We start from the raw sequence: 25,673 nt of genomic DNA on the forward strand, positions 1-25,673 counted from the left end.
CTCTAGTTTACCATTGTTGATAAAAGCTGCCCCCAGGGCTGATTATTATTTAGGTGAGATATTACTCATAAAACTGATTAACTAAAGGCTATTATGTTAGAAGGAATATTTTCTTGTACCTTTCCCGATTGAAATTTTATCATCTTGACCTAATAGGGCTGGAATGAAATGTGAAGCATTAATAAGTATTATGAATCTAGTGTGTTCTCAAGGGATTGCCGCATCGGAAAAATAGATAAGTTGGGATGTTAAAGAGGAACGGACCAGAGAGGTTGCTGAATGGGAAAAGCAGCTCGGCATCAATATTTCATTACATAACATATAGCCAAGAAGGTCTAGGCGAAGGGCTATAAGCAAGAACATTGACCGCTTTATTGGTGGCTATTTGTCATTTTCCTATAACTAAGCCTTTGTGTTAGGCTTTGTTCATGCTGGCAATTTGTATCAACTTTTTATTTAACATGAACTAAAAAGAGAACACCGAACTTAACATCTAAAGAAGAGTGTGGAACAATTGGTGAAGGGATAAAATACCTTGTGGTATATGATAGCACTAAATACAAAGACGTGCCCACACTTGTAGTGAAACAAAAATATTACAATATATTTATGCACACCTCCACACCCTGAAGAAGGACACGCTCCAAAACGCGCGTCGGGGAGTGCGCACTTGAACCGAGGACCACCCAGCCTATTTATTCATGTCCTTATTACAGGATTTATATAGGTGTTGATTGCTTTTGTTATACATTTAGGTACACAAATTATTGTATAATATTGCCCATGCCTATCTCTATTTCTGAGTCACCCTCCTAACAGGAATTTATATCTTTTAGCGTCAAACTGATGTGTGCTGGATCATTACATTCTTATCCATAATTGTTTGACAGATACCCTCAATTATTATCCAGACTCCTTTCTGTTTACTGACATTTACCTCTGTCTTACATTTTGGACTCTGTAGAACTAAACACTCCTCGCTTCTCTCTCCTTTTCAGGCTAAGGACATACATGATTAACTTTGCATGTTACTCATAGAATAACGGATATATACATACTGTTCTACAATTTACCCGGTGGTTCGCTTTTTAATCCTATGTATTTTATGTGTATAAATATATTGTATTCTTTTTACTTTAATACAAGTGCGGGCACCTCTTTGTATGTAGTGCTGTCATATACCACTCCTGTTAATAAAGGTATTTTATCCCTTCACCAATTGCTCCACACTCTTCTTTAGATCTTAACTTCAGTGTTCTCTTTTTGGTTCTAGTTAATTTTCCGAATGGTCAACCATTTATCCGTTTAGCAGATATATATATCACTTATTTCTTAGGTGGTCTAATATAATATTTTTAGTTGATGTATATCAATTGCTATGTTCAGCATGTGTTCAGTCTTTCTATTTAATGTGTATTGTGTCTTTTTGTCAGGAGATAAATTGTAATGCTCTACAAGTTTCCAAAAGTTTCACTTACCTAAGAGTCAATGTTTTGGTGATCCACCACCATCCTTTTCTTAACCACCAGTCATCCATGTAACAATCACCAAACTAAATATTTTTTTTGGCACACCTCTTGACAATAACACTTAGAATAGTCTGACATTGATTAAAAGGAAACTTGTCATTTTGTTCCCGCTGCCCAAATCACTATTTTACTTTGATACGCTGTGGCATTTCAGGGAAATCAAGTGAAAAGTTGGCACTATGTGTCTTGAATGACCAGTCTTAGATGATCTTCGGTGGATTTTCCCTGACCCGATTCCTTAGACTGACTACTGTCTCCTTATTTGTACACAAGTCTAGGGGATCAGAAAGAGATGAAGGAACTGATGACCTGCCTTGGACAAGTCAATCAGAACATGTTGGCCCCTGGTTCAATGTTAGTCTTGTTGGGGGGTCATGTTGGAGTCAGAGACATCTGATTTATTATGAAGCGCACACCTCCTAATGAATCTGGCACATCTAAAAAGTGACGTGTGCCTCCATGAGCCTTGCCACAAAACATTTTCTAATTAGAGACTGGAGTAAGATCTTGGTACTGTCATACAATCAGATCAATAATTAGAGAAGCCGTGGTATAACACCTCTACCAGACCCCATAACACCCATTTTGGAAGAATATGGCAAAACTGTCAAGATAATTAAAAATGTTGCAAAATTTTTGCTCAAAAATGTTTGTGTTGTACGCCAAATTTTTGTTGAAAACACTTTGAAGAATCCTGGGCCATAGTTCCCAGATGGCTCTTCAAAGTATGTTTTCCATAAAACTCTGCATTATGAAAGAGTGCAACATACATGGCTACGATAATACAGCGATTCAGGCAGCATGAATAAGATGACAGGTTGTTTCTAAATTGTCCCCTGAAGAGGATGTTAAAAAATCCAGGGGTGGACATAACATTGGTGCAACCTGTGTGGTCGCACCGGGGCCCAAAAGATAAGGGGGCCCATTATCACTTCCAAAGCAGATGTAATTTGGCATTATGAGGAGCTACTGGACTGCGAAGGGCCCATATATTGTTCTAACACAGGGGCCCTCTTCTGTCTGCATTCGCAAGTGAAGGGATCTTGCAAAACTCTTTAATTGATGTATATAATTAATGTAGGACATTATGCTCATTTAGTAGCTGCCTTGATACAGGTCATTGTAAATCAATAGGATCATTCGGTCTTGTTGTTGAGTGATGATATCTTGGACGTAAGGGGTATAAATGTGGTAATTCGTATTCCAATCCAATACCATTTAATAAAGCTGGCCAAATGCATCAGAAGGCTGTTGACCTAATGCACATTTGCATCTATCTCTCCTGACCTCACCACTATACATACTGTATGCACGCTCGGTACTGACAAGAGTGATGTTTTCTGAAAGGAATGAGGAGAGTAAGCGATGCCAAAATCTTCTGATGGCACCAACGGCTTAACTCCTGTGTAATAAAAAAAAAGATGGACTGATCTTTATCTTCCCCAACATCAGGTGTTGGTAAGGAGTTGGGTGGCTCCCATGTACATAAGATGGTCCTGCCAGGTGTTTCACTACAGGTGATGCAGAGATTGCAGTCGTACTTGGGACCTGGAGCCTAGGAGGAGACCCAAAGGTCCTTTTGGCTCATATAATGAAACCAATACTATTAAAGATTCATGATAGTTAAGATTGTTGTGTGGGATTTTTAACTGGTGACCACAAGTTTCAAGTTTATGCCATTGGGTCGTCCTACAGTATCTTAACCTAGAGAATGTGCTCCCTCCATATAATGCCATGCAGGTTCTGTTGGGTGTCTGTTTTTCTACTTTAGATCAATGATTATAGGGGAGATTGATGGTTGTTGGTATACAAAAATATTTTTTGTCAGATTTTGCATCAACTTGGAAACTTATGAAAGTGCAATATTTTTCTGAAGACACAACTACTACTTATGCCTTTGTCGATAGTCTGAGTTACAATAACATTCTGGATGCTGCTGGGAGACAGTAACTTGCTTCAGCTTCATATAGGGACTTGTTGTTCCTTCCTCTTATTCATCTGTGTTTTGCAACAGCGGGCATGTTATTAGTGTAATTAGTTTCCGCTAGGAATCATGGGTGGTGCTCCACCCTATTAAACCCCAGCAGTCAGTCTCTGGCTGACAGTTATACGTTACACTTACTCTGCTTCACTCATGCTACATTCTACAAACTCAGCCAATTTATTGCTTATTTTTTGAATAACTTAACGATTCTCAATTTTTTTCCTGACTTTGACCTCCTGGTTTTATCTCAGCTTTCAGACTATTCCCTGAAAGCCCGCTCCACCGGGCAGCAGCCTTTCTGTGGACTGAACCAAAGGGGCCTACATAAGTCCAACTTCAAGAATGAAAGGCAGGGTTCTCCTGGGACCTGCTAGAAAGAGGTCTTCACATCAGACCAAACTCCAGTAATTTAGGGAAAATTTCTACCCTGTAGGACCCTCTATTGGCAAAACAATGAATAATTCAGCACTATCTGAAAATAATTGAGGCTTTTGACATCAAGACCTGAAGCCGTCAGCTATACTGGCTGTCTCTTTAGAAGACTTTAGATGTTTTTCAATGTATTGTTAGCGTGAATCTGACCTTAGCATGTAAGATAGAGGTAGGACGGTTATCATATGTAATGAGCCTTTGAGTAGTCTTTACTGATAATGTTGTAAGCTTCAGAAAATCAAAGGAGGACCGCGAGCCTCGCCCTCTCACATCGTTCCGGCAGAGAGATCGCCCTCTATTAATATTGCTTTCAACCCTTCTCAGGTAATAGTTTCAATGTTTTTTTTTCCTGGTCTTTAATCACGTCTCTTATTTCCAAGTGTCAGCTCGCATTTTGCATCGAGCGCTTATGGTATCAGACGTTTAATTGCTTTAGGGCCTTGCTCCGTCCTTTGATTTGCCTATCATATTATTGCCAGATGTGCGTCTTCTCTTTTTTTAATTTTTCCTCCCTCTTTCTAACTGAGACCTGTCTTGTGTCTCAACAGGCTGAGCTTTAATGAAGGAACGTCAAAACCGCTAACAGTCACACAAACAGGGACTCCAGACCCTAGTGACCAAGGATGGTGTCGCCATGGAAACTATATCTGCTGCTGTCAGTCATTGCGGGGTGTCTTTCAGGTAAACACAAGGGCTGTAAACTTTCTTTTAAAGTGATGAATAAACTATACAGTTTCACTTATAGTTTTTCCAGAAGATTGGAATAAAATGGTTAAATATTTACAGTAAACGGTTGTAAAGAATTAAGACGCAATCGTCATTTTACTTTATTATACGAATATTAGAATATTATGAATACTAGAAACTATTTAATATATGTTATATGGAAAATCTGCTTCATCCTACTCCTGGAATGATTTTTTTTCTGTCTCAAAATTCTCAATTCACGGGTAAAATCTGCATTCAGTGAAGACAGATTATTACATTACTGAGATAAGAGATGGCAGTTGGAGTTCATAGCATTCTATGGAGGAGGAGAAGCTAGTGCAATACACAGACCTAGATAGGAAAGGAGGAGGGAGGAGCTAGTGGAATACATAGACATAGAGGGGAAAGGAGGAGGGAGGAGCTAATGGAATACATAGACACAGAGCGGAAACGATGAGGGAGGAGCTAGTGGAAAACATAGAATTAGAGCAGAAAAGAGGAGGGAGGAGATAGTGGAAATCATAGACATAGAGCTGAAAAAAAGAGGGAGGAGCTAGTAGAATACACAGACATAGAGGGGAAAGGAGGAGGGAGGAGCTAGTGGAAAACATAGAGATAGAGCAGAAAAGAGGAGGGAGGAGCTAGTGGAAATCATAGACATAGAGCTAAAAAGAGGAAGGAGGAGCTAGTAGAATACACAAACATAGAGGGGAAAGGAGGAGGGAGGAGCTAGTGGAAAACATAGAGGTAGAGCAGAAAAGAAGAGGGAGGAGCTAGTGGAAATCATAGACATAGAGCTAAAAAGAGGAAGGAGGAGCTAGTAGAATACACAGACATAGAGGGGAAAGGAGGAGGGAGGAGCTAATGGTATGCATAGACATAGAGCAGAAAAGAGGAGGGAGGAGCTAGTGGAAAACACAGACACAGATCAGAAAAGACGAGGGAGGAGCTAGTGGCATACACAGATAAAGAGTGTGAAAGAGGAGGGAGGAGCTAATGGAAAACATAGACATAGAACGGAAAAGAGGTGGGAGGAGCTAGTGGAATATACAGACACAGTGGAAAAGAGGAGGGAGCAGCAAGTGGAAAACATAGATATAGAGAGGAAAAAAGGAGGGACGAACTAGTGGAAAACATAGACATAAAGCGGAAAGGAGGAGGGAGGAGATAGTGGAATAGACAGACACAGTGGAAAAGAGGAGGGAGAAACAAGTGGAAAACATAGACATAGAGCAGAAAAGAGGAGGGAGGAGCTAGTGGAATACACAGACGCAGTGGAAAAGAGGAGGGAGAAACAAGTGGAAAACATAGACATAGAGCGGAAAAGAGGAGCGGGGGGCTAGTGGAATAAACAGACACAGAGTGGAAAAGAGGAGGGAGGAGCTAGTGGAAAACATAAACATAGAGCGGAAGGGAGGAGGAGGGCGCTAGTGCAAAACACAGATAAAGTGCAGAAAGGAGGAGGGAGGGGCTAGTGGAATAAACAGACAGAGAGTGGAAAAGAGGAGGCAGGAGCTAGTGGAAAACAGACATAGAGGGGAAAGAAGGAGAGAGGAGATAGTGCAATGCGTAGATAAAGTGCAGAAAAGAGGAGAGAGGAGCTAGTGGAAGAGGCAGACAAAGTTAGGAAAGGAGGAGGGATGAGCTAGGGGAATACACAGTCATGAGGGGAAAGAAGGAGAGAGGAGCTAAAAGAATACACATACAAAGTTAGGAAAGGAGTAGGGAGGAGCTAGTGGAATACACTGACATTCGCCTGCAAGTTCTCCTGAAATGACAGTGTTACCCTTTAAGGAAACATGGCTTATTTTGCCCAGTGACAGTACACCCTTGGATATTGTCTGGCGTTGCAGTTTAGAAATCTGCACTACTACAAACAGACTGTGGAAAAGGGTGGCACTGTTTTTGAGCCCTTTTCCTAATTTTGTATAATCTCTTCAAATAATGTAGATTTATAGAGCACACATAACTACAGGTCCTTCTCAAAAAATTAGCATATAGTGTTAAATTTCATTATTTACCATAATGTAATGATTACAATTAAACTTTCATATATTATAGATTCATTATCCACCAACTGAAATTTGTCAGGTCTTTTATTGTTTTAATACTGATGATTTTGGCATACAACTCCTGATAACCCAAAAAACCTGTCTCAATAAATTAGCATATCAAGAAAAGGTTCTCTAAACGACCTATTACCCTAATCTTCTGAATCAACTAATTAACTCTAAACACATGCAAAAGATACCTGAGGCTTTTATAAACTCCCTGCCTGGTTCATTACTCAAAACCCCCATCATGGGTAAGACTAGCGACCTGACAGATGTCAAGAAGGCCATCATTGACACCCTCAAGCAAGAGGGTAAGACCCAGAAAGAAATTTCTCAACAAATAGGCTGTTCCCAGAGTGCTGTATCAAGGCACCTCAATGGTAAGTCTGTTGGAAGGAAACAATGTGGCAGAAAACGCTGTACAACGAGAAGAGGAGACCGGACCCTGAGGAAGATTGTGGAGAAGGACCGATTCCAGACCTTGGGGAACCTGAGGAAGCAGTGGACTGAGTCTGGTGTGGAAACATCCAGAGCCACCGTGCACAGGCGTGTGCAGGAAATGGGCTACAGGTGCCGCATTCCCCAGGTAAAGCCACTTTTGAACCATAAACAGCGGCAGAGGCGCCTGACCTGGGCTACAGAGAAGCAGCACTGGACTGTTGCTAAGTGGTCCCAAGCACTTTTTTCTGATGAAAGCAAATTTTGCATGTCATTCGGAAATCAAGGTGCCAGAGTCTGGAGGAAGACTGGGGAGAAGGAAATGCCAAAATGCCTGAAGTCCAGTGTCAAGTACCCACAGTCAGTGATGGTGTGGGGTGCCATGTCAGCTGCTGGTGTTGGTCCACTGTGTTTCATCAAGGGCAGGGTCAATGCAGCTAGCTATCAGGAGATTTTGGAGCACTTCATGCTTCCATCGGCTGAAATGCTTTATGGAGATGAAGATTTCATTTTTCAGCACGACCTGGCACCTGCTCACAGTGCCAAAACCACTGGTAAATGGTTTACTGACCATGGTATTACTGTGCTCAATTGGCCTGCCAACTCTCCTGACCTGAACCCCATAGAGAATCTGTGGGATATTGTGAAGAGAAAGTTGAGAGACGCAAGACCCAACACTCTGGATGAGCTTAAGGCCGCTATTGAAGCATCCTGGGCCTCCATAACATCTCAGCAGTGTCACAGGCTGATTGCCTCCATGCCACGCCGCATTGAAGCAGTCATTTCTGCCAAAGGATTCCCGACCAAGTATTGAGTGCATAACTGAACATTATTATTTGTTGGTTTTTTTGTTTGTTATTAAAAAACACTTTTATTTGATTGGATGGGTGAAATATGCTAATTTATTGAGACAGGTTTTTTGGGTTATCAGGAGTTGTATGCCAAAATCATCAGTATTAAAACAATAAAAGACCTGACAAATTTCAGTTGGTGGATAATGAATCTATAATATATGAAAGTTTAATTGTAATCATTACATTATGGTAAATAATGAAATTTAACACTATATGCTAATTTTTTGAGAAGGACCTGTATATGTTCCTTACTGTTTGCTTATCTATCATTGTGCATACAGAGACCCTAATCCATCCAGGCTATGAAATTGTCAGCCAGGCTCATTCCTGCTAGAAAACATTACTGCATGTTTGTAGATGAGCTGGCAGGTAATATCGGACCCTCTGGCAAAACATGCAATTGGCTGTAAAAGCACTTTAAAGATGGAGTGTGTTTTTATTATAACCTTAAAGGGGTTGTTCACCTTTGTGAACAATTTTATCCTTACTTAAAAGCATGCAATATAATTTTTGCCTTTGGGTTTCAGTAAACATTTTGCACCGTTTTCCTCCTATAGCCTCTGTATTACGTTGTCCATTGCTGCCTGCAGAAAGAGTTAATGAGTTCAGACACATTATTATTATTTTATCAGATGTGTTGGGGACATAACTTTGTGGCACTCACTATTACATAGGTGTGACAGGTTCTCCTTCTACTCTTGCAGCCTTCCTCATAGACAGCACAGTTCTCCAGTCCATACAATGGCCGCTGGCGGAGGAGCATGTGACCAGACTTGTCCATCAGTCTCATCCAATAGAAAACCTCATATGAGAAAACTGTTTTTCTATTGGAGGAGACTGTCGGACAGGTCTGGTCATGTGCTCCTCTGCCGGCAGCCATTGTATAGACTGGACAACTAGGAAAGCTGCATTAACAAGAGCAGGAGGAGAACCTGTCATACCTATATAAGAGTCAGTGCCACTGTCTATCGCTGGTTGTAGAGTGACTTCAATGGAAATCAATCAGTTGTCTCGCTGGGACGGTCTAACAGGTCATTTGCAACTCTTATATCTGTCTTTTCTGAGTTCCCCTCAGCTGATTTATGACCACATCAAAGTTGAAAGTGCAGGGAAACAAAGAGCCTGTAAAGGCCAAACTGTGCAAAATCTTTAATAAAACCCAATTGAAAAAAATATTTTTAGCCCCAAATACATTCATTTAAGTAAAAAAAAAAATATCCCCCCCAAGGTTAGACAATCCCTTTAATTAACATCTTTTATTTAGGTGTTCCAAGTGAACGGCTTTTGAATGATGATAATTGTTATATTTCTTAATCATAATGATAGCTGTAATTAAAATGTATTTGGATGGCTGATAACAAAGAAACATAGTTGGCATGCTACTTAAGAACAGTGTCTCTTTAAGTTGGATTTTATTGAGTGTTGGAGGGGTTAATCCTTCGCTGGGTCTTGGACCCGTAAGCACAGAAGAAACTGCATTGATTCTGACAAGTGCGGTGTTATCAGCACCTAATGAGATATGATGCTGCATTAATTAATGGAACAGAGGAGAATCGGGCTTGCGCGCCACCTTCCACCTATGGAAATGAGATATTACTGCCCGATTCTAGTTGACATCGTCTGTAATGAATATTCTATATGTTACATTTCGAGAAGATTTTCCAGTAATTACCATCTCTCAACCTTGCATTCTGGGATATGAAGGCGCCCGGCATTGATCCAGCAGGTTTTGATCACTGATTCAGACTGCAGATACAGTGTTTGTCTACTTTTACATACATTTGACTTTTATATCGAGCATAAAGCTTTGATACTTCTCTTATCGGTAGATTTCCTCCTGGTAATGCGGCTCGTCGGATTTTATTTTTTTCTTTTGAGAAGTGACCTGATACTCCACAACTGATTCAAAACTACAACTCTCACCATGCTGTGACAGCCAATCACAGAGGGATTAAGGGGTAGATAAAATAGCTTTATATAGTATTATATATATATATAACATAAAGGAACATATCTGTTTTGGCTTCAAAATGATTTTTGCAATTGAGTTTCATTGAAAATTATGGATCGTTTTGCTGGATGAAGAATGAGTTAGCTGAGAAGTTGTCAGTGAGCTCATTTTAGACATTTGTGAGTCCTTTAGTTGTCTTTTTCTGATCTTATTTATGACCACATAGAAGTTTAGCTCAACTTTCATGTCATCTGTGGTCATAAACTAGCTGAGAGCAGCTAAGAAAAAGATAAAAGTGTCATTAACTCTCCCATCAGAATGCACTCATTGACTTAAAGGGAATCTGTCAGCAGCATCAACCCTCATAAGCCGTCTATATGGAAATGCAGATCAATAAAAGTTGAATACAATGATACTTTAATATCTGCAATCTGATTTCTCATTCCAGAGAAATCTAAGTTTTTTTCTTAATATGTAAATGAGTTTTTAAGATCTACGGGCCGGACATAGATCTTCCCAAGAATTCGTAAACCAGAGCTTATTTTAAAGGAAAGGGGAAATTACCAGTGTGAGACATGTAGATCAATAGAGCAGACTGTCAGTCAGTACATGTCTCACACTGGTAACACCACCTTTCCTTTACAATAATCTCTGGAGGCAGATTCTCAGGAAGACCTATGTCCGGCCCATAGATCTTAACAACTCATTTACATATTTTAAAAAAAGTGGATTTCTCGGGAATAAAACATTGGATCGCAGATATCAAGGTGTCATTTTAATCCGCCTCCTTTGATCTACATGCCAATATAGATGGCTTAGAATGATTGATCCTACTGACATATTCCCGTTAAACTCAGTTATCTTTTTCTGAAGCCAACAATAGATAGTGCAATATCCAAGCCTACGAAAGGAAAATGGTGCTCAATTTTTAATTAAACCAAATTGTAAAAACAAATTTTTGTGTCACAAAAAAACATATTTAAATAATAAAAATAGCAGCAAAAGTTGTCCATGTCAATAGTAAAGTTGTATTGTCCCCAATACCCCCATCCACTGGGAGCTACTCCGGTCTCGTGTTCTTGTTGCTCTATATCCTGTGGTGTACTTACTTCTGGACTGTGTTTTCGGTGATGATACATGACCAGAGCTGTGTATATAGGGGGCTGACTGACTGCTCATCTCAATAGCTAAGGCATCCCCCTTCTCTGCCAATACATCGGCTGCTGCGGAGAAGTGGACCGGCTTAGTTATTGAAACGATTTGTGATTCTTTTATTATTATAATTCCTCATAATTCCACCGTGGTTGTGCAATATAAGCTGCTGAAGATCCCCATGAGGATTGGCCTAGCTGACATTCTATGGGGCTAATGTTCTGTTTTACAAGGAGAAAAACAAAACATAAAAGCATAAAAACTAATACCATGCTACTTTTTTTTTTTACAAAACAGGTTTTTTTTTCCATGAGCAGCACTAAAAGCATCAGTTCTCATGCATGGGATGCACATGTGGAGGCTACACAGTAAATAGAACAAGGGGAGAGGAGGGGGATGTAGCTGCACATAGTTTAGTTGCAGGTCTCTTCTTTGGTGTGTCTATGGGAATAAAGATAGAAGATGAAAGGGAAAGCGCTGGGGGCGGATAATCATTGGCTTTGAATGAACAGTAAACTTTTATATCAAACCTGGAAGAGCCAAGACACTTTGCAAGCATGGAGACAGAAGAAGGCTTTCCTTTACTTTTTTTGGCATTCTTAATATCTGACCCTTTTCTTTTCTACTGCTCTGGTCAAATTTGTTGTCTAAGGCCACCCATACATTTTAATTAGCTGCATCTTCTTGCCGGCAGCTTTCTCGCTCAACTCCTCGACTCCAGTTGAGTTCACTCTGCCAAGCGCTCCTGTATTCTTTATGAGAGAGCAGCTGCCAAATATTTCTGGCAGCGGCTTATCCTTTAGAGCAGGGGTCCCCAACTCCAGTCCTCAAGGCCCACCAACATGTCATGTTTTCAGGATTTCCTTAGTCTTGCCCAGGTAATAATTGCATCACCTGTGCAATGCAAAGGAAATCCTGAAAACATGACCTGTTGGTGGGCCTTGAGGACTGGAGTTGCGGACCCCTGCTTTAGAGAATGAAAGGATCTGCAGTCCGAAATCAGATCCTTATCTCCCCGGACATCTTCTGTATGGGAAGAGTTGGGGGCCCCTATACACATTAAACTGTAGTCTAAACCCATTGATATCGATGATTTTGCCCAATTTTAGTCTAATGTATATAGAGGCTTTAGTACTCGTTTTTTAGAGTAAATATACCTTCGATATCTATCATTCAACGGCAGTTCTTCCTGAATCCACCAGGGTCAGTACATTGGCACAGTTTTCAGTTATCTCCCATTGAAATGAAGGGTCAGGCACATCGAAGTCAATCATAACTGATCCTTCTTTGCTATCGGGGTAAGTCGGGACTCATCAATATCATTTTGAAAGACCGACAATCTCATCATATTCGGCAACTTTGGATGGCTTTCCCGTAATGTGTTTGAGCACCTTTAGCATCAGTTAACAAAAAATGTTAATTCTATTTGTAAAAAAAAATCAACAAACAATTATAGAAAGTCAACAAGCCGATAGCATCTGAACGCAGACAAAAGGCGGCGGTGTATCTGCGGCTCGACTTTGTCTGAGTGCACAGACATGATAACCATGTTAAACAATTGAATCCTTTGTTGCATTATCGCCATTATTCCGGTACATTTAGGCCTTTGAAGAGATGTATTGATTGTGTTTTGCATACACTTGCAAGTTTGATGTTTAATCCCGGTTTGTTTGCTGCCCTTGTACATGATGACAGGATAATTGTAACTCAATGACATATGGAAATGGGAGGACTGGAAATAGCAGAGGTCATCAAACAAAGTGACCTCTCTGCTAGTGAAGGAGGATAAGACAAACACACGATGTGATTGTTGGAGGCAAATTTATTGTAATTACGGCCATTAGGTATTTTTATTTAATAGAAGAAAATGTTCTTTGTGGATTTTTTGCTTTATAATTGATATCTTTTATCAGATTTCAATGGCAAGTTTAATTTCTGAGAGAATCATACAAAGACATCGTTTCATCCTCTCCCCGTGAAAGGTGTTTTTCAGGAAGTTCAGGTTCAAAAGGTTTTCAAAGAAGAAAATAAGAGAAAGCCTCAAAACATGAATAATGCTGAAATTCCTGATAGTCCATTAGTTTAGATTTTATGTTTAATGGGAATCTGTCACCAGGTTTTCTCCATATGAAGTACGGCCAGCATCTTTCAGTCCTCCTCTACATCATTCTAGAAAGCTGCATGTCTGTCCCAAAATCCCTGTGTATGACACAAAAAAGAACTTTTATTATACTCACAGACAGCGCTGTCTGGTCCAATGTGTGTCTCTTGTCTTGATCTGGTGCCTCCTCTCTTCTTGCAGTCTGGTCCTATGGGCGTCTCTGGTCTTGATCCGGTGCCTCCTCTCTTCTTACGGTCTGGTCCGATGTGTGTCTCTTGTCTTGATCTAGCGCCTCCTCTCTTCTTGCAGTCTGGTTCGATGTGTGTCTCTTGTCTTGATTCGGTGCCTCCTCTCTTCTTACCGTCTGGTCCGATGTGTGTCTCTTGTCTTGATCTAGCGCCTCCTCTCTTCTTGCAGTCTGGTCTGATGTGCGTGTCTGGTCTTGATCCGATGCCTCCTCTCTTCTTATGGTCTGGTCCGATGGGCGTCTCTTGTCTTGATCCGGTGCCTCCTCTCTTCTTACGGTCTGGTCCGATGTGTGTCTCTTGTCTTGATCCGGTGCCTCCTCTCTTCTTGCAGTCTGGTCTGATGTGCGTCTCTGGTCTTGATCCGGTGCCTCCTCTCTTCTTGCAGTCTGGTCTGATGTGCGTCTCTGGTCTTGATCCGGTGCCTCCTCTCTTCTTGCAGTCTGGTCTGATGTGTGTCTCTCGTCTTGATCTGGTGCCTCCTCTCTTCTTGCAGTCTGGTCCGATGTGCCTGTCTGGTCTTAATCCGGTGCCTCCTCTCTTCTTATGGTCTGGTCCTATGTGCATCTCTTTTCTTGATCCGGTGCCTCCTCTCTTCTTACTGTCTGGTCCGATGTGTGTCTCTTGTCTTGATCTAGCGCCTCCTCTCTTCTTGCAGTCTGGTCTGATGTGCGTCTCTGGTCTTGATCCGGTGCCTCCTCTCTTCTTGCAGTCTGGTCCAATGTGCGTGTCTAGTCTTGTTCCGGTGCCTCCTCTCTTCTTACGGCCTGGTTCGATGTGTGTCTCTTGTCTTGATCTGGTGCCTCCTCTCTTCTTACGGTCTGGTCCAATGTGTGTCTCTTGTCTTGATCTGGTGCCTCCTCTCTTCTTGCAGTCTGGTCCAATGTGCCTGTCTGGTCTTGATCCGGTGCCTCCTCTCTTCTTACGGTCTGGTCCGATGTGCATCTCTTGTCTTGATCTGGTGCCTCCTCTCTACTTACTGTCTGGTCCAATGTGTGTCTCTTGTCTTGATCTGGTGCCTCCTCTCTTCTTCCAGTCTGGTCTGATGTGCGTGTCTGGTCTTGATCCGGTGCCTCCTCTCTTCTTATGGTCTGGTCCGATGTGTGTCTCTTGTCTTGATCCGGTGCCTCCTCTCTTCTTACGGTCTGGTCCGATGGGCATCTCTGGTCTTGACCTGGCACCTCCTCTCTTCTTGCAGTCTGGTCCGATGGGCATGTCTGGTCTTGACCTGGCACCTCCTCTCTTCTTGCAGTCTGGTCCGATGGACATCTCTTGTCTTCATTTGGAACTTCCTCTCTTCTTGCAGTCCTGTCCAATGGGTGTCCCTGGTCTTGATGCGGCACCTCCACTCTTCTTGCAGTCCCGTCCAATGGGCGTCTATGGTCTTGATCTGGTGCCTCCTCTCTTTTTGCGATCGCCATCTTCCTTCCTGATTCATGTGCATGATGTGTTCTGAGTCAGCCACACAGTGTCCCACAATCGCTTTCTTGCACAGGCGTACTTCTCTCCTATTATTTAATGCTAGTTTACGAAAAACAAAAAATCTTGGAAATTCCCTTTTAAGATTAAATAAACCCGGTTTTGCCCCTTGCTAGCGAATACTTCTAGAGGTTGCAGTTCCCCTATAGAGATCCTATTGTATTGTACCCCAAGGTGAATGAAAATATCAGAACCACCTGCAAGTAAATTCAGCCGTTTCTGTTTCCAACATTCACAGTTGAGCGCAAGTGGCTGTTCCCAAACAGGATTTTCAAGGCTCAATGTTTTTGGCAAATTGGTCTACATTTTAGAACTGATCAATGGGTTCTTAATAGAAAAGGGTGAATTTAATTGAGTGGAATTGAATTACCGTATTTTGGAATATTACAAAAATTCTTATTCTCCAGAATACAGGTTTTTTTTTGTAATTCGCTCTACAGTATGCATATTCAGCAAAATGGCAGCCCGCCATTTAGTGGAATTGTAGAGGGCAGGTAAAGGGATAAAAAGCCCCAAAAAACTTAGGGTATGTTCACACGTTCCTGATTTCCATCCTTTTTTTCAGGACTAAAAACCGCAGCTCTTTGCAGAAAACGCAGGTTCCTTTTTTGGTGCTTTTTTGGTGCTTTTTTGGTGCGTTTTTTGATGCGTTTTTTTATGCAGTTTTCTATGCAGAGTCTGTGTGTTTTCTAGGAAGTTTTTTAGGGTTAAAATGGCTGAAAATACCCTAACCCTAACCCTACCCCTAACCCTAACCCTACCCCTAACCCTACCCCTAACCCTACCCCTAACCCTAACCCTACCCCTAACCCTACCCCTAACCCTACCCCTAACCCTAACCCTACCCCTAACCCTACCCCTAACCCTACCCCTAACCCTATTCTAACCTTAGTGGAAAAAAAAAATTCTTAATTTTTTTATTGTCCCTACCTATGGGGGTGACAAAGGGGGGGGTGTCATTTACTATTTGTTTTATTTTGATCACTGAGATAGGTTATATCTCAGTGATCAAAATGCACTTTGGAACGAATCTGCCGGCCGGCAGATTCGGCGGGCGCACTGGGCATGCGCCCGCCATTTTGCAAGATGGCGGCGCCCAGGGAGAAGACGGCCGGACGGACACCGGGAGTCCCGGTAAGTATAAGGGGGGGAGATTAGGGCACGGGGGGGCATCGGAGCACGGGGGGGCATCGGAGCACGAGGTGGGCATCGGAGCACGGGGGGGCATCGGAGCATGGGGGGGTGGGATCGGGGCAGCCACACTCCGCCCACGCACTTCCGCCCGCTTCCCCGCACTTCCTGCTGCAGCGGTTCGGCACCACAAACCGCAATAAAACCCGCAGATATATTTTTGATCTGCGGGTTTTACTGCGGGTTTGACCTCACAATGGAGGTCTATGGGTGCAGAACCGCTGTGGCTCCGAAAAAAGAAGTGACATGGTACTTCTTTTTTCCCGCAGCTATTCAGCGCGGCTTTTTTTCTGAATTTCAGGATCGTGTGCACAGTGGTTCCTGTTTTCCATAGGGTACATTGTACTGTACCCTGCATGGAAAACAGCTGTGGAACCGCAGAGGCAAAAACGCTGCGGTTCCGCAGAAAAAAACGCACTGTGTGAACATGGCCTAATACTTCATCGCTCATCCCCGCTACTTCTGGTGCCCACTATACGGACCTCTGGTCGTCTTCCTTCCATAGTCGTGCAGGTGTCTTCACTCTAGGACTAGACTTCTGAACATAACTCTGCCTTTTAGGTCATGTTGCGAGTTCCTGTGAACTTCCAGTCCTTGTTCTAGCTGGAGGTCCTGTTCTAAAAGAAGATGTGAGGACTAGATGGCGAACAGCAAGCACCGGAGACAGTGTGAGTGCCAGGACAGATGAGCAATATCATTTTACATTTAGCACGCTATGTGGTCTACGGAAACCTCAGAGCATAAAAAGGAACGTTTAGTTTGTGTAGAATTACTTTGCCGAAACTTGAATTTCCAGATGAAATTCGCAACAACTGGCAAAATAGAGTTTTGCCATATTTGCTCATTATAAAGTAAAAATGAGCTAAAAGGAACAATCCATTTAACTTTTATGCATCTGATTCCACATTGTAGGTCTACCCGCTCATCGGTTCGCTTTTGGCACTACTTTACCACCAGAATGGTGAGATTTCCATATCAATGATGAATCTTCTATAGTTCTTGGTGAAAAATCATTTTTTGTTAGTAAAATAATCAGAATTATCTCCTCATTTCTATGTTGGTGGAAAGTGCACTTACAGTCAATAATAATAATAATTATGGCTAAAACATAATGGATTTTACCGTTTTCCTCAATAAACGTGGGACTGAGCTCTACATAACTCTCTCTTTGATGATTATATTACCAAGGGTCATGTTAACTGCAGATTGCCTTTCATCCACTGAATCCGGACCACTGAAATATTAACCCCTAGTTCAATGCCGCCCAAAGCAACTTGAAACTAATTTCATTTGAAACCACTAAATATAGACTGTAATCAGGAGCGACGGCGTGCTTCTTCATGTTCGGAGAGGTGATGAAAACTCTGTAGGACTAAACAGCTCAACACAGAAAAAAAAATAAAACTGTACAAGGTAAACCCAACAGAGACCACTCCAAGTCTTTGTTTTAGACTCTTCTAGTTCCAGAATTTGGGATATAATTAGAAATTGTAACAGTTGCGTAATTAACATTACTGATTTGGAGCCAAGGATGGAGTGCAAAGAAATGAATTTATAGATGTAGAGCGGAAACTTCCATCTGCTGTGTATACCATGTACAGGTTACAGCTCACGTCTTCTGTATCCAAATACGCATGTAGTAGCTTAGGATTGGTCATTGCACTGTTCCTCTTGTGAGTGGCAATCATTTTGGCTTACAAATACTGATGTAAAACACTGACCAAATACGGACTGTGTGGCCTTAACTGCAGTACTACAGAAAATACTGATAACCCTTAGGACTCGCTCACACAAGAGTATAAATGGCCATGTGCTATCCAGTGTTTTATCGGATAGCACTCAGACTAATGTTATGCAAGTGTATAATTTTTTTCTCATGTCGATTCAGGACATAAAAAAAATGGGCATGCTGAAAGTACCTCCGGTAATCACATGACACGCAGCCATTCAAGTCTATGGGTGCGTGGAAAACATTGAACTGTACTCATAAGTAGTGATGAGCGAATATACTCGTAACTCGAGATTTCCTGAGCACGCTCGGGGGTCCTCCGAGTATTTTTAGTGCTCGGAGATTTAGTTTTCATTGCCGCAGCTGAATGATTTACATCTGATAGCCAGCATATGTACATGTGGGGGTTGCCTGGTTGCTAGGGAATCCCCACATGTCCTTATGCTGGCTAACAGATGTAAATCATTCAGTTGCGGTGAGGAAAACTAAATCTCCGAGTACTTACAAATACTCGGAGGACCCCCGAGCGTGCTCGAGAAATCTCGAGTAACGAGTATATTCGCTCATCACTAGTGTTGAGCATTCCGATACCGCAAGTATCGGGTATCGGCCGATACTTGCGGTATCGGAATTCCGATACCGAGATCCGATATTTTTGTGATATCGGGTATCGGTATCGGAAGTGTAAAATAAAGAATTAAAATAAAAAATATTGTTATATTCACCTCTCCGGCGGCCCCTGGACATCAGCGGGAGGATCCGGCGTCCGGCACGGCTTCTTTCTTCAAAATGCGCGCCTTCAGGACCTGTGGAATGACGTCCCGGCTTCTGATTGGTCGCGTGCCGCCCATGTGACCGCCACGCGACCAATCAGAAGCCGCGACGTCATTCCTCAGCTAAAGTCCTAGAATGAGCGCCTTCTAGGACCTGAGGAATGACGTCGCGGCTTCTGATTGGTCGCGTGGCGGTCACATGGGCGGCACGCGACCAATCAGAAGCCGGGACGTCATTCCACAGGTCCTGAAGGCGCGCATTTTGAAGAAAGAAGCCGTGCCGGACGCCGGATCCTCCCGCTGATGTCCAGGGGCCGCCGGAGAGGTGAATATAACAATATTTTTTATTTTAATTCTTTATTTTACACTTTAATATGGATCCCAGGGCCTGAAGGAGAGTTTCCTCTCCTTCAGACCCTGGGATCCATGAGGATACATTCCGATACTTGATGTCCCATTGACTTGTATTGGTATCGGATATCGGTATCGGCGATATCCGATATTTTTCGGGTATCGGCCGATACTATCCGATACCGATACTTTCAAGTATCGGACGGTATCGCTCAACACTACTCATCACTACTCATAAGTCATCCGAGTGTAGTCTGACATCTGCAGGTACAACAATGGAGAAGATGGAGAAATTAAGTTCTCCATCTTCTCATTACCTGTGCTATGATTCTCTCAGTTGAGAGAATCAAATGAATGAATGAGAGAATCAACGATTGTGTGAACCCGGCCTTAGTGATATTACGTTGAGATGTTCTGAAGAGTGACTTAGCTCTGTTAGTCCAAGAGTCCTTCTCATGCACCACTTTCGGCTCCATGCTGACTTGGCTAGACCTCCTACAAGATCCAAAGCCATTGATTTAACTCTGTGGTTTATGATTAGTGATTAACTGGAATCTGTGGCAGTCAATTGTGCCACCACAGGGGAAATGAAGCATTACTCATTGCCTTTTGAAAAGCAAATCTACTGAAGACTTCAGGTCTGGCGAACCATTTCAGGTGACCCTAAATTTGGAAATAAATGTGTAATAAACAATCATTATAGTTGCCATCACTGTGGTTTGTTTGTTTTTTAACTGACTTCTAAGCATTCAGTCTTCTAGACATCCATCCTACATCTTTAACTTGTAGTTGACCCATTCATTAAGACAAGACGTTTCAGCTTAATAGTCTTTTGTCCTAATGTGGTCAGGCCAGGGGGAGAGGCTCCTGCTGCAGGCCATTGTCTTGCAACTATACACAGGTCACAGTGGAACAGAGAGGGCGTCATGGTTAAGTTCCAGAAACATACAACGAAGATATCTTTATTGATTTCTAGGTTTTAGGATCAAAGTAAAGGAGGAGAATAAAGTATCTTTGTAAAACACTATTTACCTGCAGATATAGGTCACGGTCAGACAAGTGTTGGTTCTCTCTTCAGAGGGAATTGGATCAATTGTGGTAATGACACTGTGCTCACACTATGATCCGAGTGTCAGTATTCTGCGATCCGATTCTCTCTGATGACAGAATCGTATCACATGTGCGGAGAGGATGGAGAACATAAAGGAGTTTTCCCACAAACAAAAGTTTATTTTAATCAACACATCTTGGAATAATAAGAATTTCCACAATTGAATGTGTTTAAATAAAATGTTCCTGTGCTGAGATAATCTTAGAAATGTGCCCCTGCTGTGTACTGTGTAATGGCCGTGTCTGACCGTGCAGGAACATGGTTTGATCATACCACATCTCCTGGGCAGTGGGTTATTGGGGGGGGGAATAATACAGACAATAGAGCAGGGGATCGTAAATGATTCCTTCACTGAGGTAAAACATTTTTTTAAAAGCAGGCAGTGAAATATTTCACCTCACAAGAAGAATCAGCTATGATCCCATGCTGTCCTGTCTATATACTCTTTTGTTTCCTCCCTCCCCAGGAGCTGTGGTATGATCAGACCATGTCCCTGCACGGTCAGACACAGCCATTACACAGTACACAGCAGGGGCACATTTATAAGATTATCTCAGCACAGGAACATTTTATTAAAACACATCCAATTGTGGAAGTTATTATTATTCCAACATCTATTGATTAAAATCAACTTTTGTTAGTGGGAAAACCCCTTATTTTCTCCATCTTCTCCATTGTCTCTGTCAACGTAAGTCGGAATGCACTGGGATGACATTTGAGTTGAGTCCGATGTTTTACACTCAACCTTAGACTTTAATTGGTGCATGTGATCTGATTTGCGAAGCCGCTTACAGCATGCTGCACTTTTTTCCCCAGACCTGCTCTGTCCCTTAGTATAACATCGGTCTGCGTGCTATGCGGTAAAACATTGGATAGGACTCGGCTGTATTACACGCTTGTGAACGAACCCATAGGGTTGCTCTGCAGGTACATTTCTTTACAAGGCTGTCCAGCTGACTTACTGATGAAAATGAGCTTAATTCTTCCTGGGAAGAGCTGTAGGGCCAACTATTGAGCAAAGTGCCATGGCATGCTTACAACCGCTGCTCATTTTATACTGAATGGTACTGTGAACAATGGCGGAGACCTCTCTGTGCACCGCCCTTATGACAGTAATTCGGCGGCTCCTGGGAGGAAATACATTCATTTTCCTGCTAAGTACACTTTCAATAAGGCAGCAGGTCAGCACTGTAACACTATTGACCTGCAGATTAGCACTTTACCTGCAGGTAAATAGTAATTTCTAAAGTGACATGTTCCCTTTAAAAGTGGAGGTGCTGAAATATTTTCCTGGATTTTCTATGTTAAGTGTAAGTTTATAGAAGAAGCTGCCATAGATCTCTTACTGATACATCCTTTGTGAGGCTTTGTTACTAACTTCCTTACTTTGACTTTGGCCTTGACTTTGGCCCTCTTCTCTAACCAGTGACCACCCATTTACCTTGCCCATCAGTTTTTGTCACCTGTTTCCATTCCTATCATTGATTCCTGACTTGCTTTCTGTCTGCAGTTCCATTTCTAGATTATTTCATACTCACCACTAGGGTTGAGCGACTTTTACTTTTTTAGGGTCGAGTCGGGTTTCGCAAAACCCGACTATCTCAAAAGTTGAGTCGAGTGAAATCGGCCGATTATGGCGAAAAGTCGGGGATCGACCGAAACACGAAACCCAATGCAAGTCAATGGGAAATCTATTTTTTTCTCTCTCTCTCTCTCTCTCTCTCTCTCTCTCTCTCTCTCTCCTCTGTCCCTGAACAGAAAAGCTGGTGTTACACATTGCAAATCGCTACAGCGCACAAGTGAGAAGATGGCGATAGGCGTCCACGCCCCTAAGACCTATGTCATCACTCTGCCCACGCTCCTTCATTGGCTGAAAAAATGGTGCCAAACGCATCATAAGACCTAGTAAATAGAGCGGGGGCACCACAGAAGGAACAGGGCTCCAACCTGGTCTATATTAGAATGAACCATAAACAGACAACACAAGAAATAGACCAAAAAAGGGGATCACCCAAGGCAATGGATTACATGTAAAAAAATACAAATTTTATTGATAAACACCAATGGACACAGAAAAAACCTCATGGAGCACACAATTAAAAACATTTAAAATTGGTCACACATGTGACCTACACACAATAACAAGTGGCCCATAATGGAGCCCTCCCCCTTAACACAGACACTCCCCAGACAAAATACAAAGGCTAGTTTTAGTGAGCACAGTAGAGATGTCTGCATGAACAGCAATCCTGAGCTATCAGGTGACGTGTCACTGCCTTGAAGATATAGTTATATCTGTTAAATATCAGTACATGAATGATTATCACTGGCAGGCTTAACTAAATACCATAGCAGATCAAATATAAGCAACCAAAACCTATTGCAATCAAGCCTGACAAAAAAAAAAGGCTTGTGGGAACCCATATACTGTGTTAGATTAAATTCCCTTCAGACCAACAAAAATAACAAGTAAGTGTGCTCTCAGAAGGTACACAATGACATATTATGCTGGTTTGATCAAATAAAGGTTCCACTAAGCTAGTTAAACAGGGTATAGAAACCATTGTGCTACAATACAGAGAATCCCCATGATGAGGAGTATATAAGAGACCTGCTGAGGAGTGAAAACCCAGGTCACCCCCTGACGAAGCCACTGCTGTGGCGACACGCGTCGGGTCTCTGCTCCTCCTGCCAATACTCCCCAGGGCTCAGCACAGGCTGTGAACAGCACCTAGGTTTGCATACTAGATTTGGTCATATGGTAACCTGGGTTTTCACTCCTCAGCAGGTCTCTTATATACTCCTCATCATGGGGATTCTCTGTATTGTAGCACAATGGTTTCTATACCCTGTTTAACTAGCTTAGTGGAACCTTTATTTGATCAAACCAGCATGATATGTCATTGTGTACCTTCTGAGAGCACACTTAAGGTACCTTCACACATAACGATATCGTTAACGATATCGTTGCTTTTTGTGACGTAGCAACGATATCGTTAAGGAAATCGTTATGTGTGACCGCGACCAACGATCAGGCCCCTGCTGGGAGATCGTTGGTCGCTGAACAAAGTCCAGAACTTTATTTCGTCGCTGGATCTCCCGTGGACATCGCTGGATCGGCGTGTGTGACACCGATACAGCGATATCTTCACTGGTAACCAGGGTAAACATTGGGTTACTAAGCGCAGGGCCGCGCTTAGTAACCCGATGTTTACCCTGGTTACCAGCGTAAAAGTAAAAAAAAACAAACAGTACATACTTACCTACCGCTGTCTGTCCTCCAGCGCTGTGCTCTGCACTCCTCCTGTACTGGCTGTGAGCGTCGGTCAGCCGGAAAGCAGAGCGGTGACGTCACCGCTCTGCTTTCCGGCCGCTGTGCTCACAGCCAGACCATAGAAGCAGAGCGCCGGGGACAGACAGCGGTAGGTAAGTATGTAGTGTTTGTTTTTTTTTACTTTTACGCTGGTAACCAGGGTAAACATCGGGTTACTAAGCGCGGCCCTGCGCTTAGTTACCCGATGTTTACCCTGGTTACCGGGGACCTCGGGATCGTTGGTCGCTGGAGAGCTGTCTGTGTGACAGCTCTCCAGCGACCAAACAGCGACGCTGCAGCGATCCGGATCGTTGTCGGTATCGCTGCAGCGTCGCTTAATGTGAAGGGGCCTTTACTTGTTATTTTTGTTGGTCTGAAGGGAATTTAATCTAACACAGTATATGGGTTCCCACAAGCCTTTTTTTTTTTTGTCAGGCTTGATTGCAATAGGTTTTGGTTGCTTATATTTGATCTGCTATGGTATTTAGTTAAGCCTGCCAGTGATAATCATTCATGTACTGATATTTAACAGATATAACTATATCTTCAAGGCAGTGACACGTCACCTGATAGCTCAGGATTGCTGTTCATGCAGACATCTCTACTGTGCTCATTAAAACTAGCCTTTGTATTTTGTCTGGGGAGTGTCTGTGTTAAGGGGGAGGGCTCCATTATGGGCCACTTGTTATTGTGTGTAGGTCACATGTGTGACCAATTTTAAATGTTTTTAATTGTGTGCTCCATGAGGTTTTTTCTGTGTCCATTGGTGTTTATCAATAAAATTTGTATTTTTTTACATGTAATCCATTGCCTTGGGCGATCCCCTTTTTTTGGTCTATTTCTTGTGTTGTCTGTTTAAAACGCATCATACGAAACACGACTTTCGCGCGAAGATCGCCGACCGCATGGCCGATCCCACACTAGGATCGGGTTGGGTTTCATGAAACCCGACTTTGCCAAAAGTCGGCGACTTTTGAATTTATCCGATCCGTTTCGCTCAAGCCTACTCACCACTTTTCTACTAAAACCCCTTGGTAATGTTCCTATCTTTTTTATAAGCTCAGTCTACACTCAATCGCTTCCAATACACAACCAAAGTCCTTACCTAGTTGTAGTGGTTGAAGGTGAAGGATTAATGACACTTCAGATAGCTGTCAGATCATTCGGCCGATGGCTAGCTCCCTCGACTTTCCATACACAGGAGCGCTCCCTCTGCCGTAGGTCTTGTGTTCTCTATGAGAGAGCCTCTGCTAGTCATCTCTAGCAACATATCTCTGTGAGAACATAATGATTGGCAGTCCAAAGTTGGACTTGCTGGATTATCTCCCTCAACAATCATCTGTCTGAAGTCACCATACACAAACCTTTGAAACTGGCACGTTTGGCCGATGTTCAACTATTATGTATGATGGGTTTTAGACTCTAGTCAGTGCCAAATTTATTGTGCCTTAGAGAATCCACATCTCTGGTGAGAAGCAGAACATCTCTTATGCAAACATCCATGCACCTGTGAGTACCGTAAAGGCCATAACCATTGTATCTCCAATGAAGATGGATTAAATTTTGCTATAGTCCAGAGCTTTGTGGCTAGCACGACTGACTACTATCACTGGAATCATCTAGGGTCATGCAGGACCTGGATAATATCTGCACAATGCTTGTCCTCCACATTCTTACAAGTATTTCCTCCAAGTTCTCCCTCAAATTTCCTCTCCAAGCAAACCAAAATAAAACCAATTACAGCTCTGACTTCTTAAGAATAGTATCCTAGTGTGTGTATGATTGTGCCTGAGACAGAGGAATTAGACTGTGACTCCCACTGGGGACCTCTAAAGCCTCTTACATTGGTATCTGTAAGCCAAATCCAAGGGTGAAACATAAAAGGACAAAACGAAAATGGAAATATGTGTATCTTTTCTGTCGTTTGGGCCTATTTCTAATTTTGGTTCCCAAATGCTGATGAAAAATACTGAACAAAGTCCTGCCATGTGAATGAGGCTTAAGGGTGTATTCACACATGTCAGATTTTTACAACTGCCAGTGCGGAATCCATACCAAGTCTGATGACATCTGCCCCAATGGATGTAGATGGGATTTTTACATCCCAACTATTATGGAGTGTAAGTTTTTTTTTGAAGAGTTCAGGTTTGCTTTGAAAGTTTGGATGGTTTGCGAGAGTGTGATAGGCAGCACGGTGGCTCAGTGGTTAGCACTGCTGCCTTGCAGCGTTGGGGTCCTTGGTTCAAATCCCACCAAGGATAACTTCCTCAAGGAGTTT

General features: G+C 42.5%; 1 protein-coding gene across 1 annotated transcript in view; it reads left to right on the forward strand.

Annotated features, from left to right (window-relative positions):
* Positions 1–25,673, forward strand: part of CNTN5 (contactin 5) — a 2,082,395-nt gene that overhangs the window by 1,078,186 nt on the left and 978,536 nt on the right. Inside the window, exon 4 of the mRNA XM_069759184.1 lies at positions 4,494–4,626. Within this exon, the coding sequence (XP_069615285.1) occupies positions 4,569–4,626 (58 nt within the window). The 5' untranslated portion in view covers positions 4,494–4,568. The remainder of the gene's footprint in view (positions 1–4,493; positions 4,627–25,673) is intronic.

Source organism: Ranitomeya imitator, chromosome 3, assembly GCF_032444005.1.
Source record: "Ranitomeya imitator isolate aRanImi1 chromosome 3, aRanImi1.pri, whole genome shotgun sequence".
Lineage (NCBI taxonomy): Eukaryota > Metazoa > Chordata > Amphibia > Anura > Dendrobatidae > Ranitomeya > Ranitomeya imitator.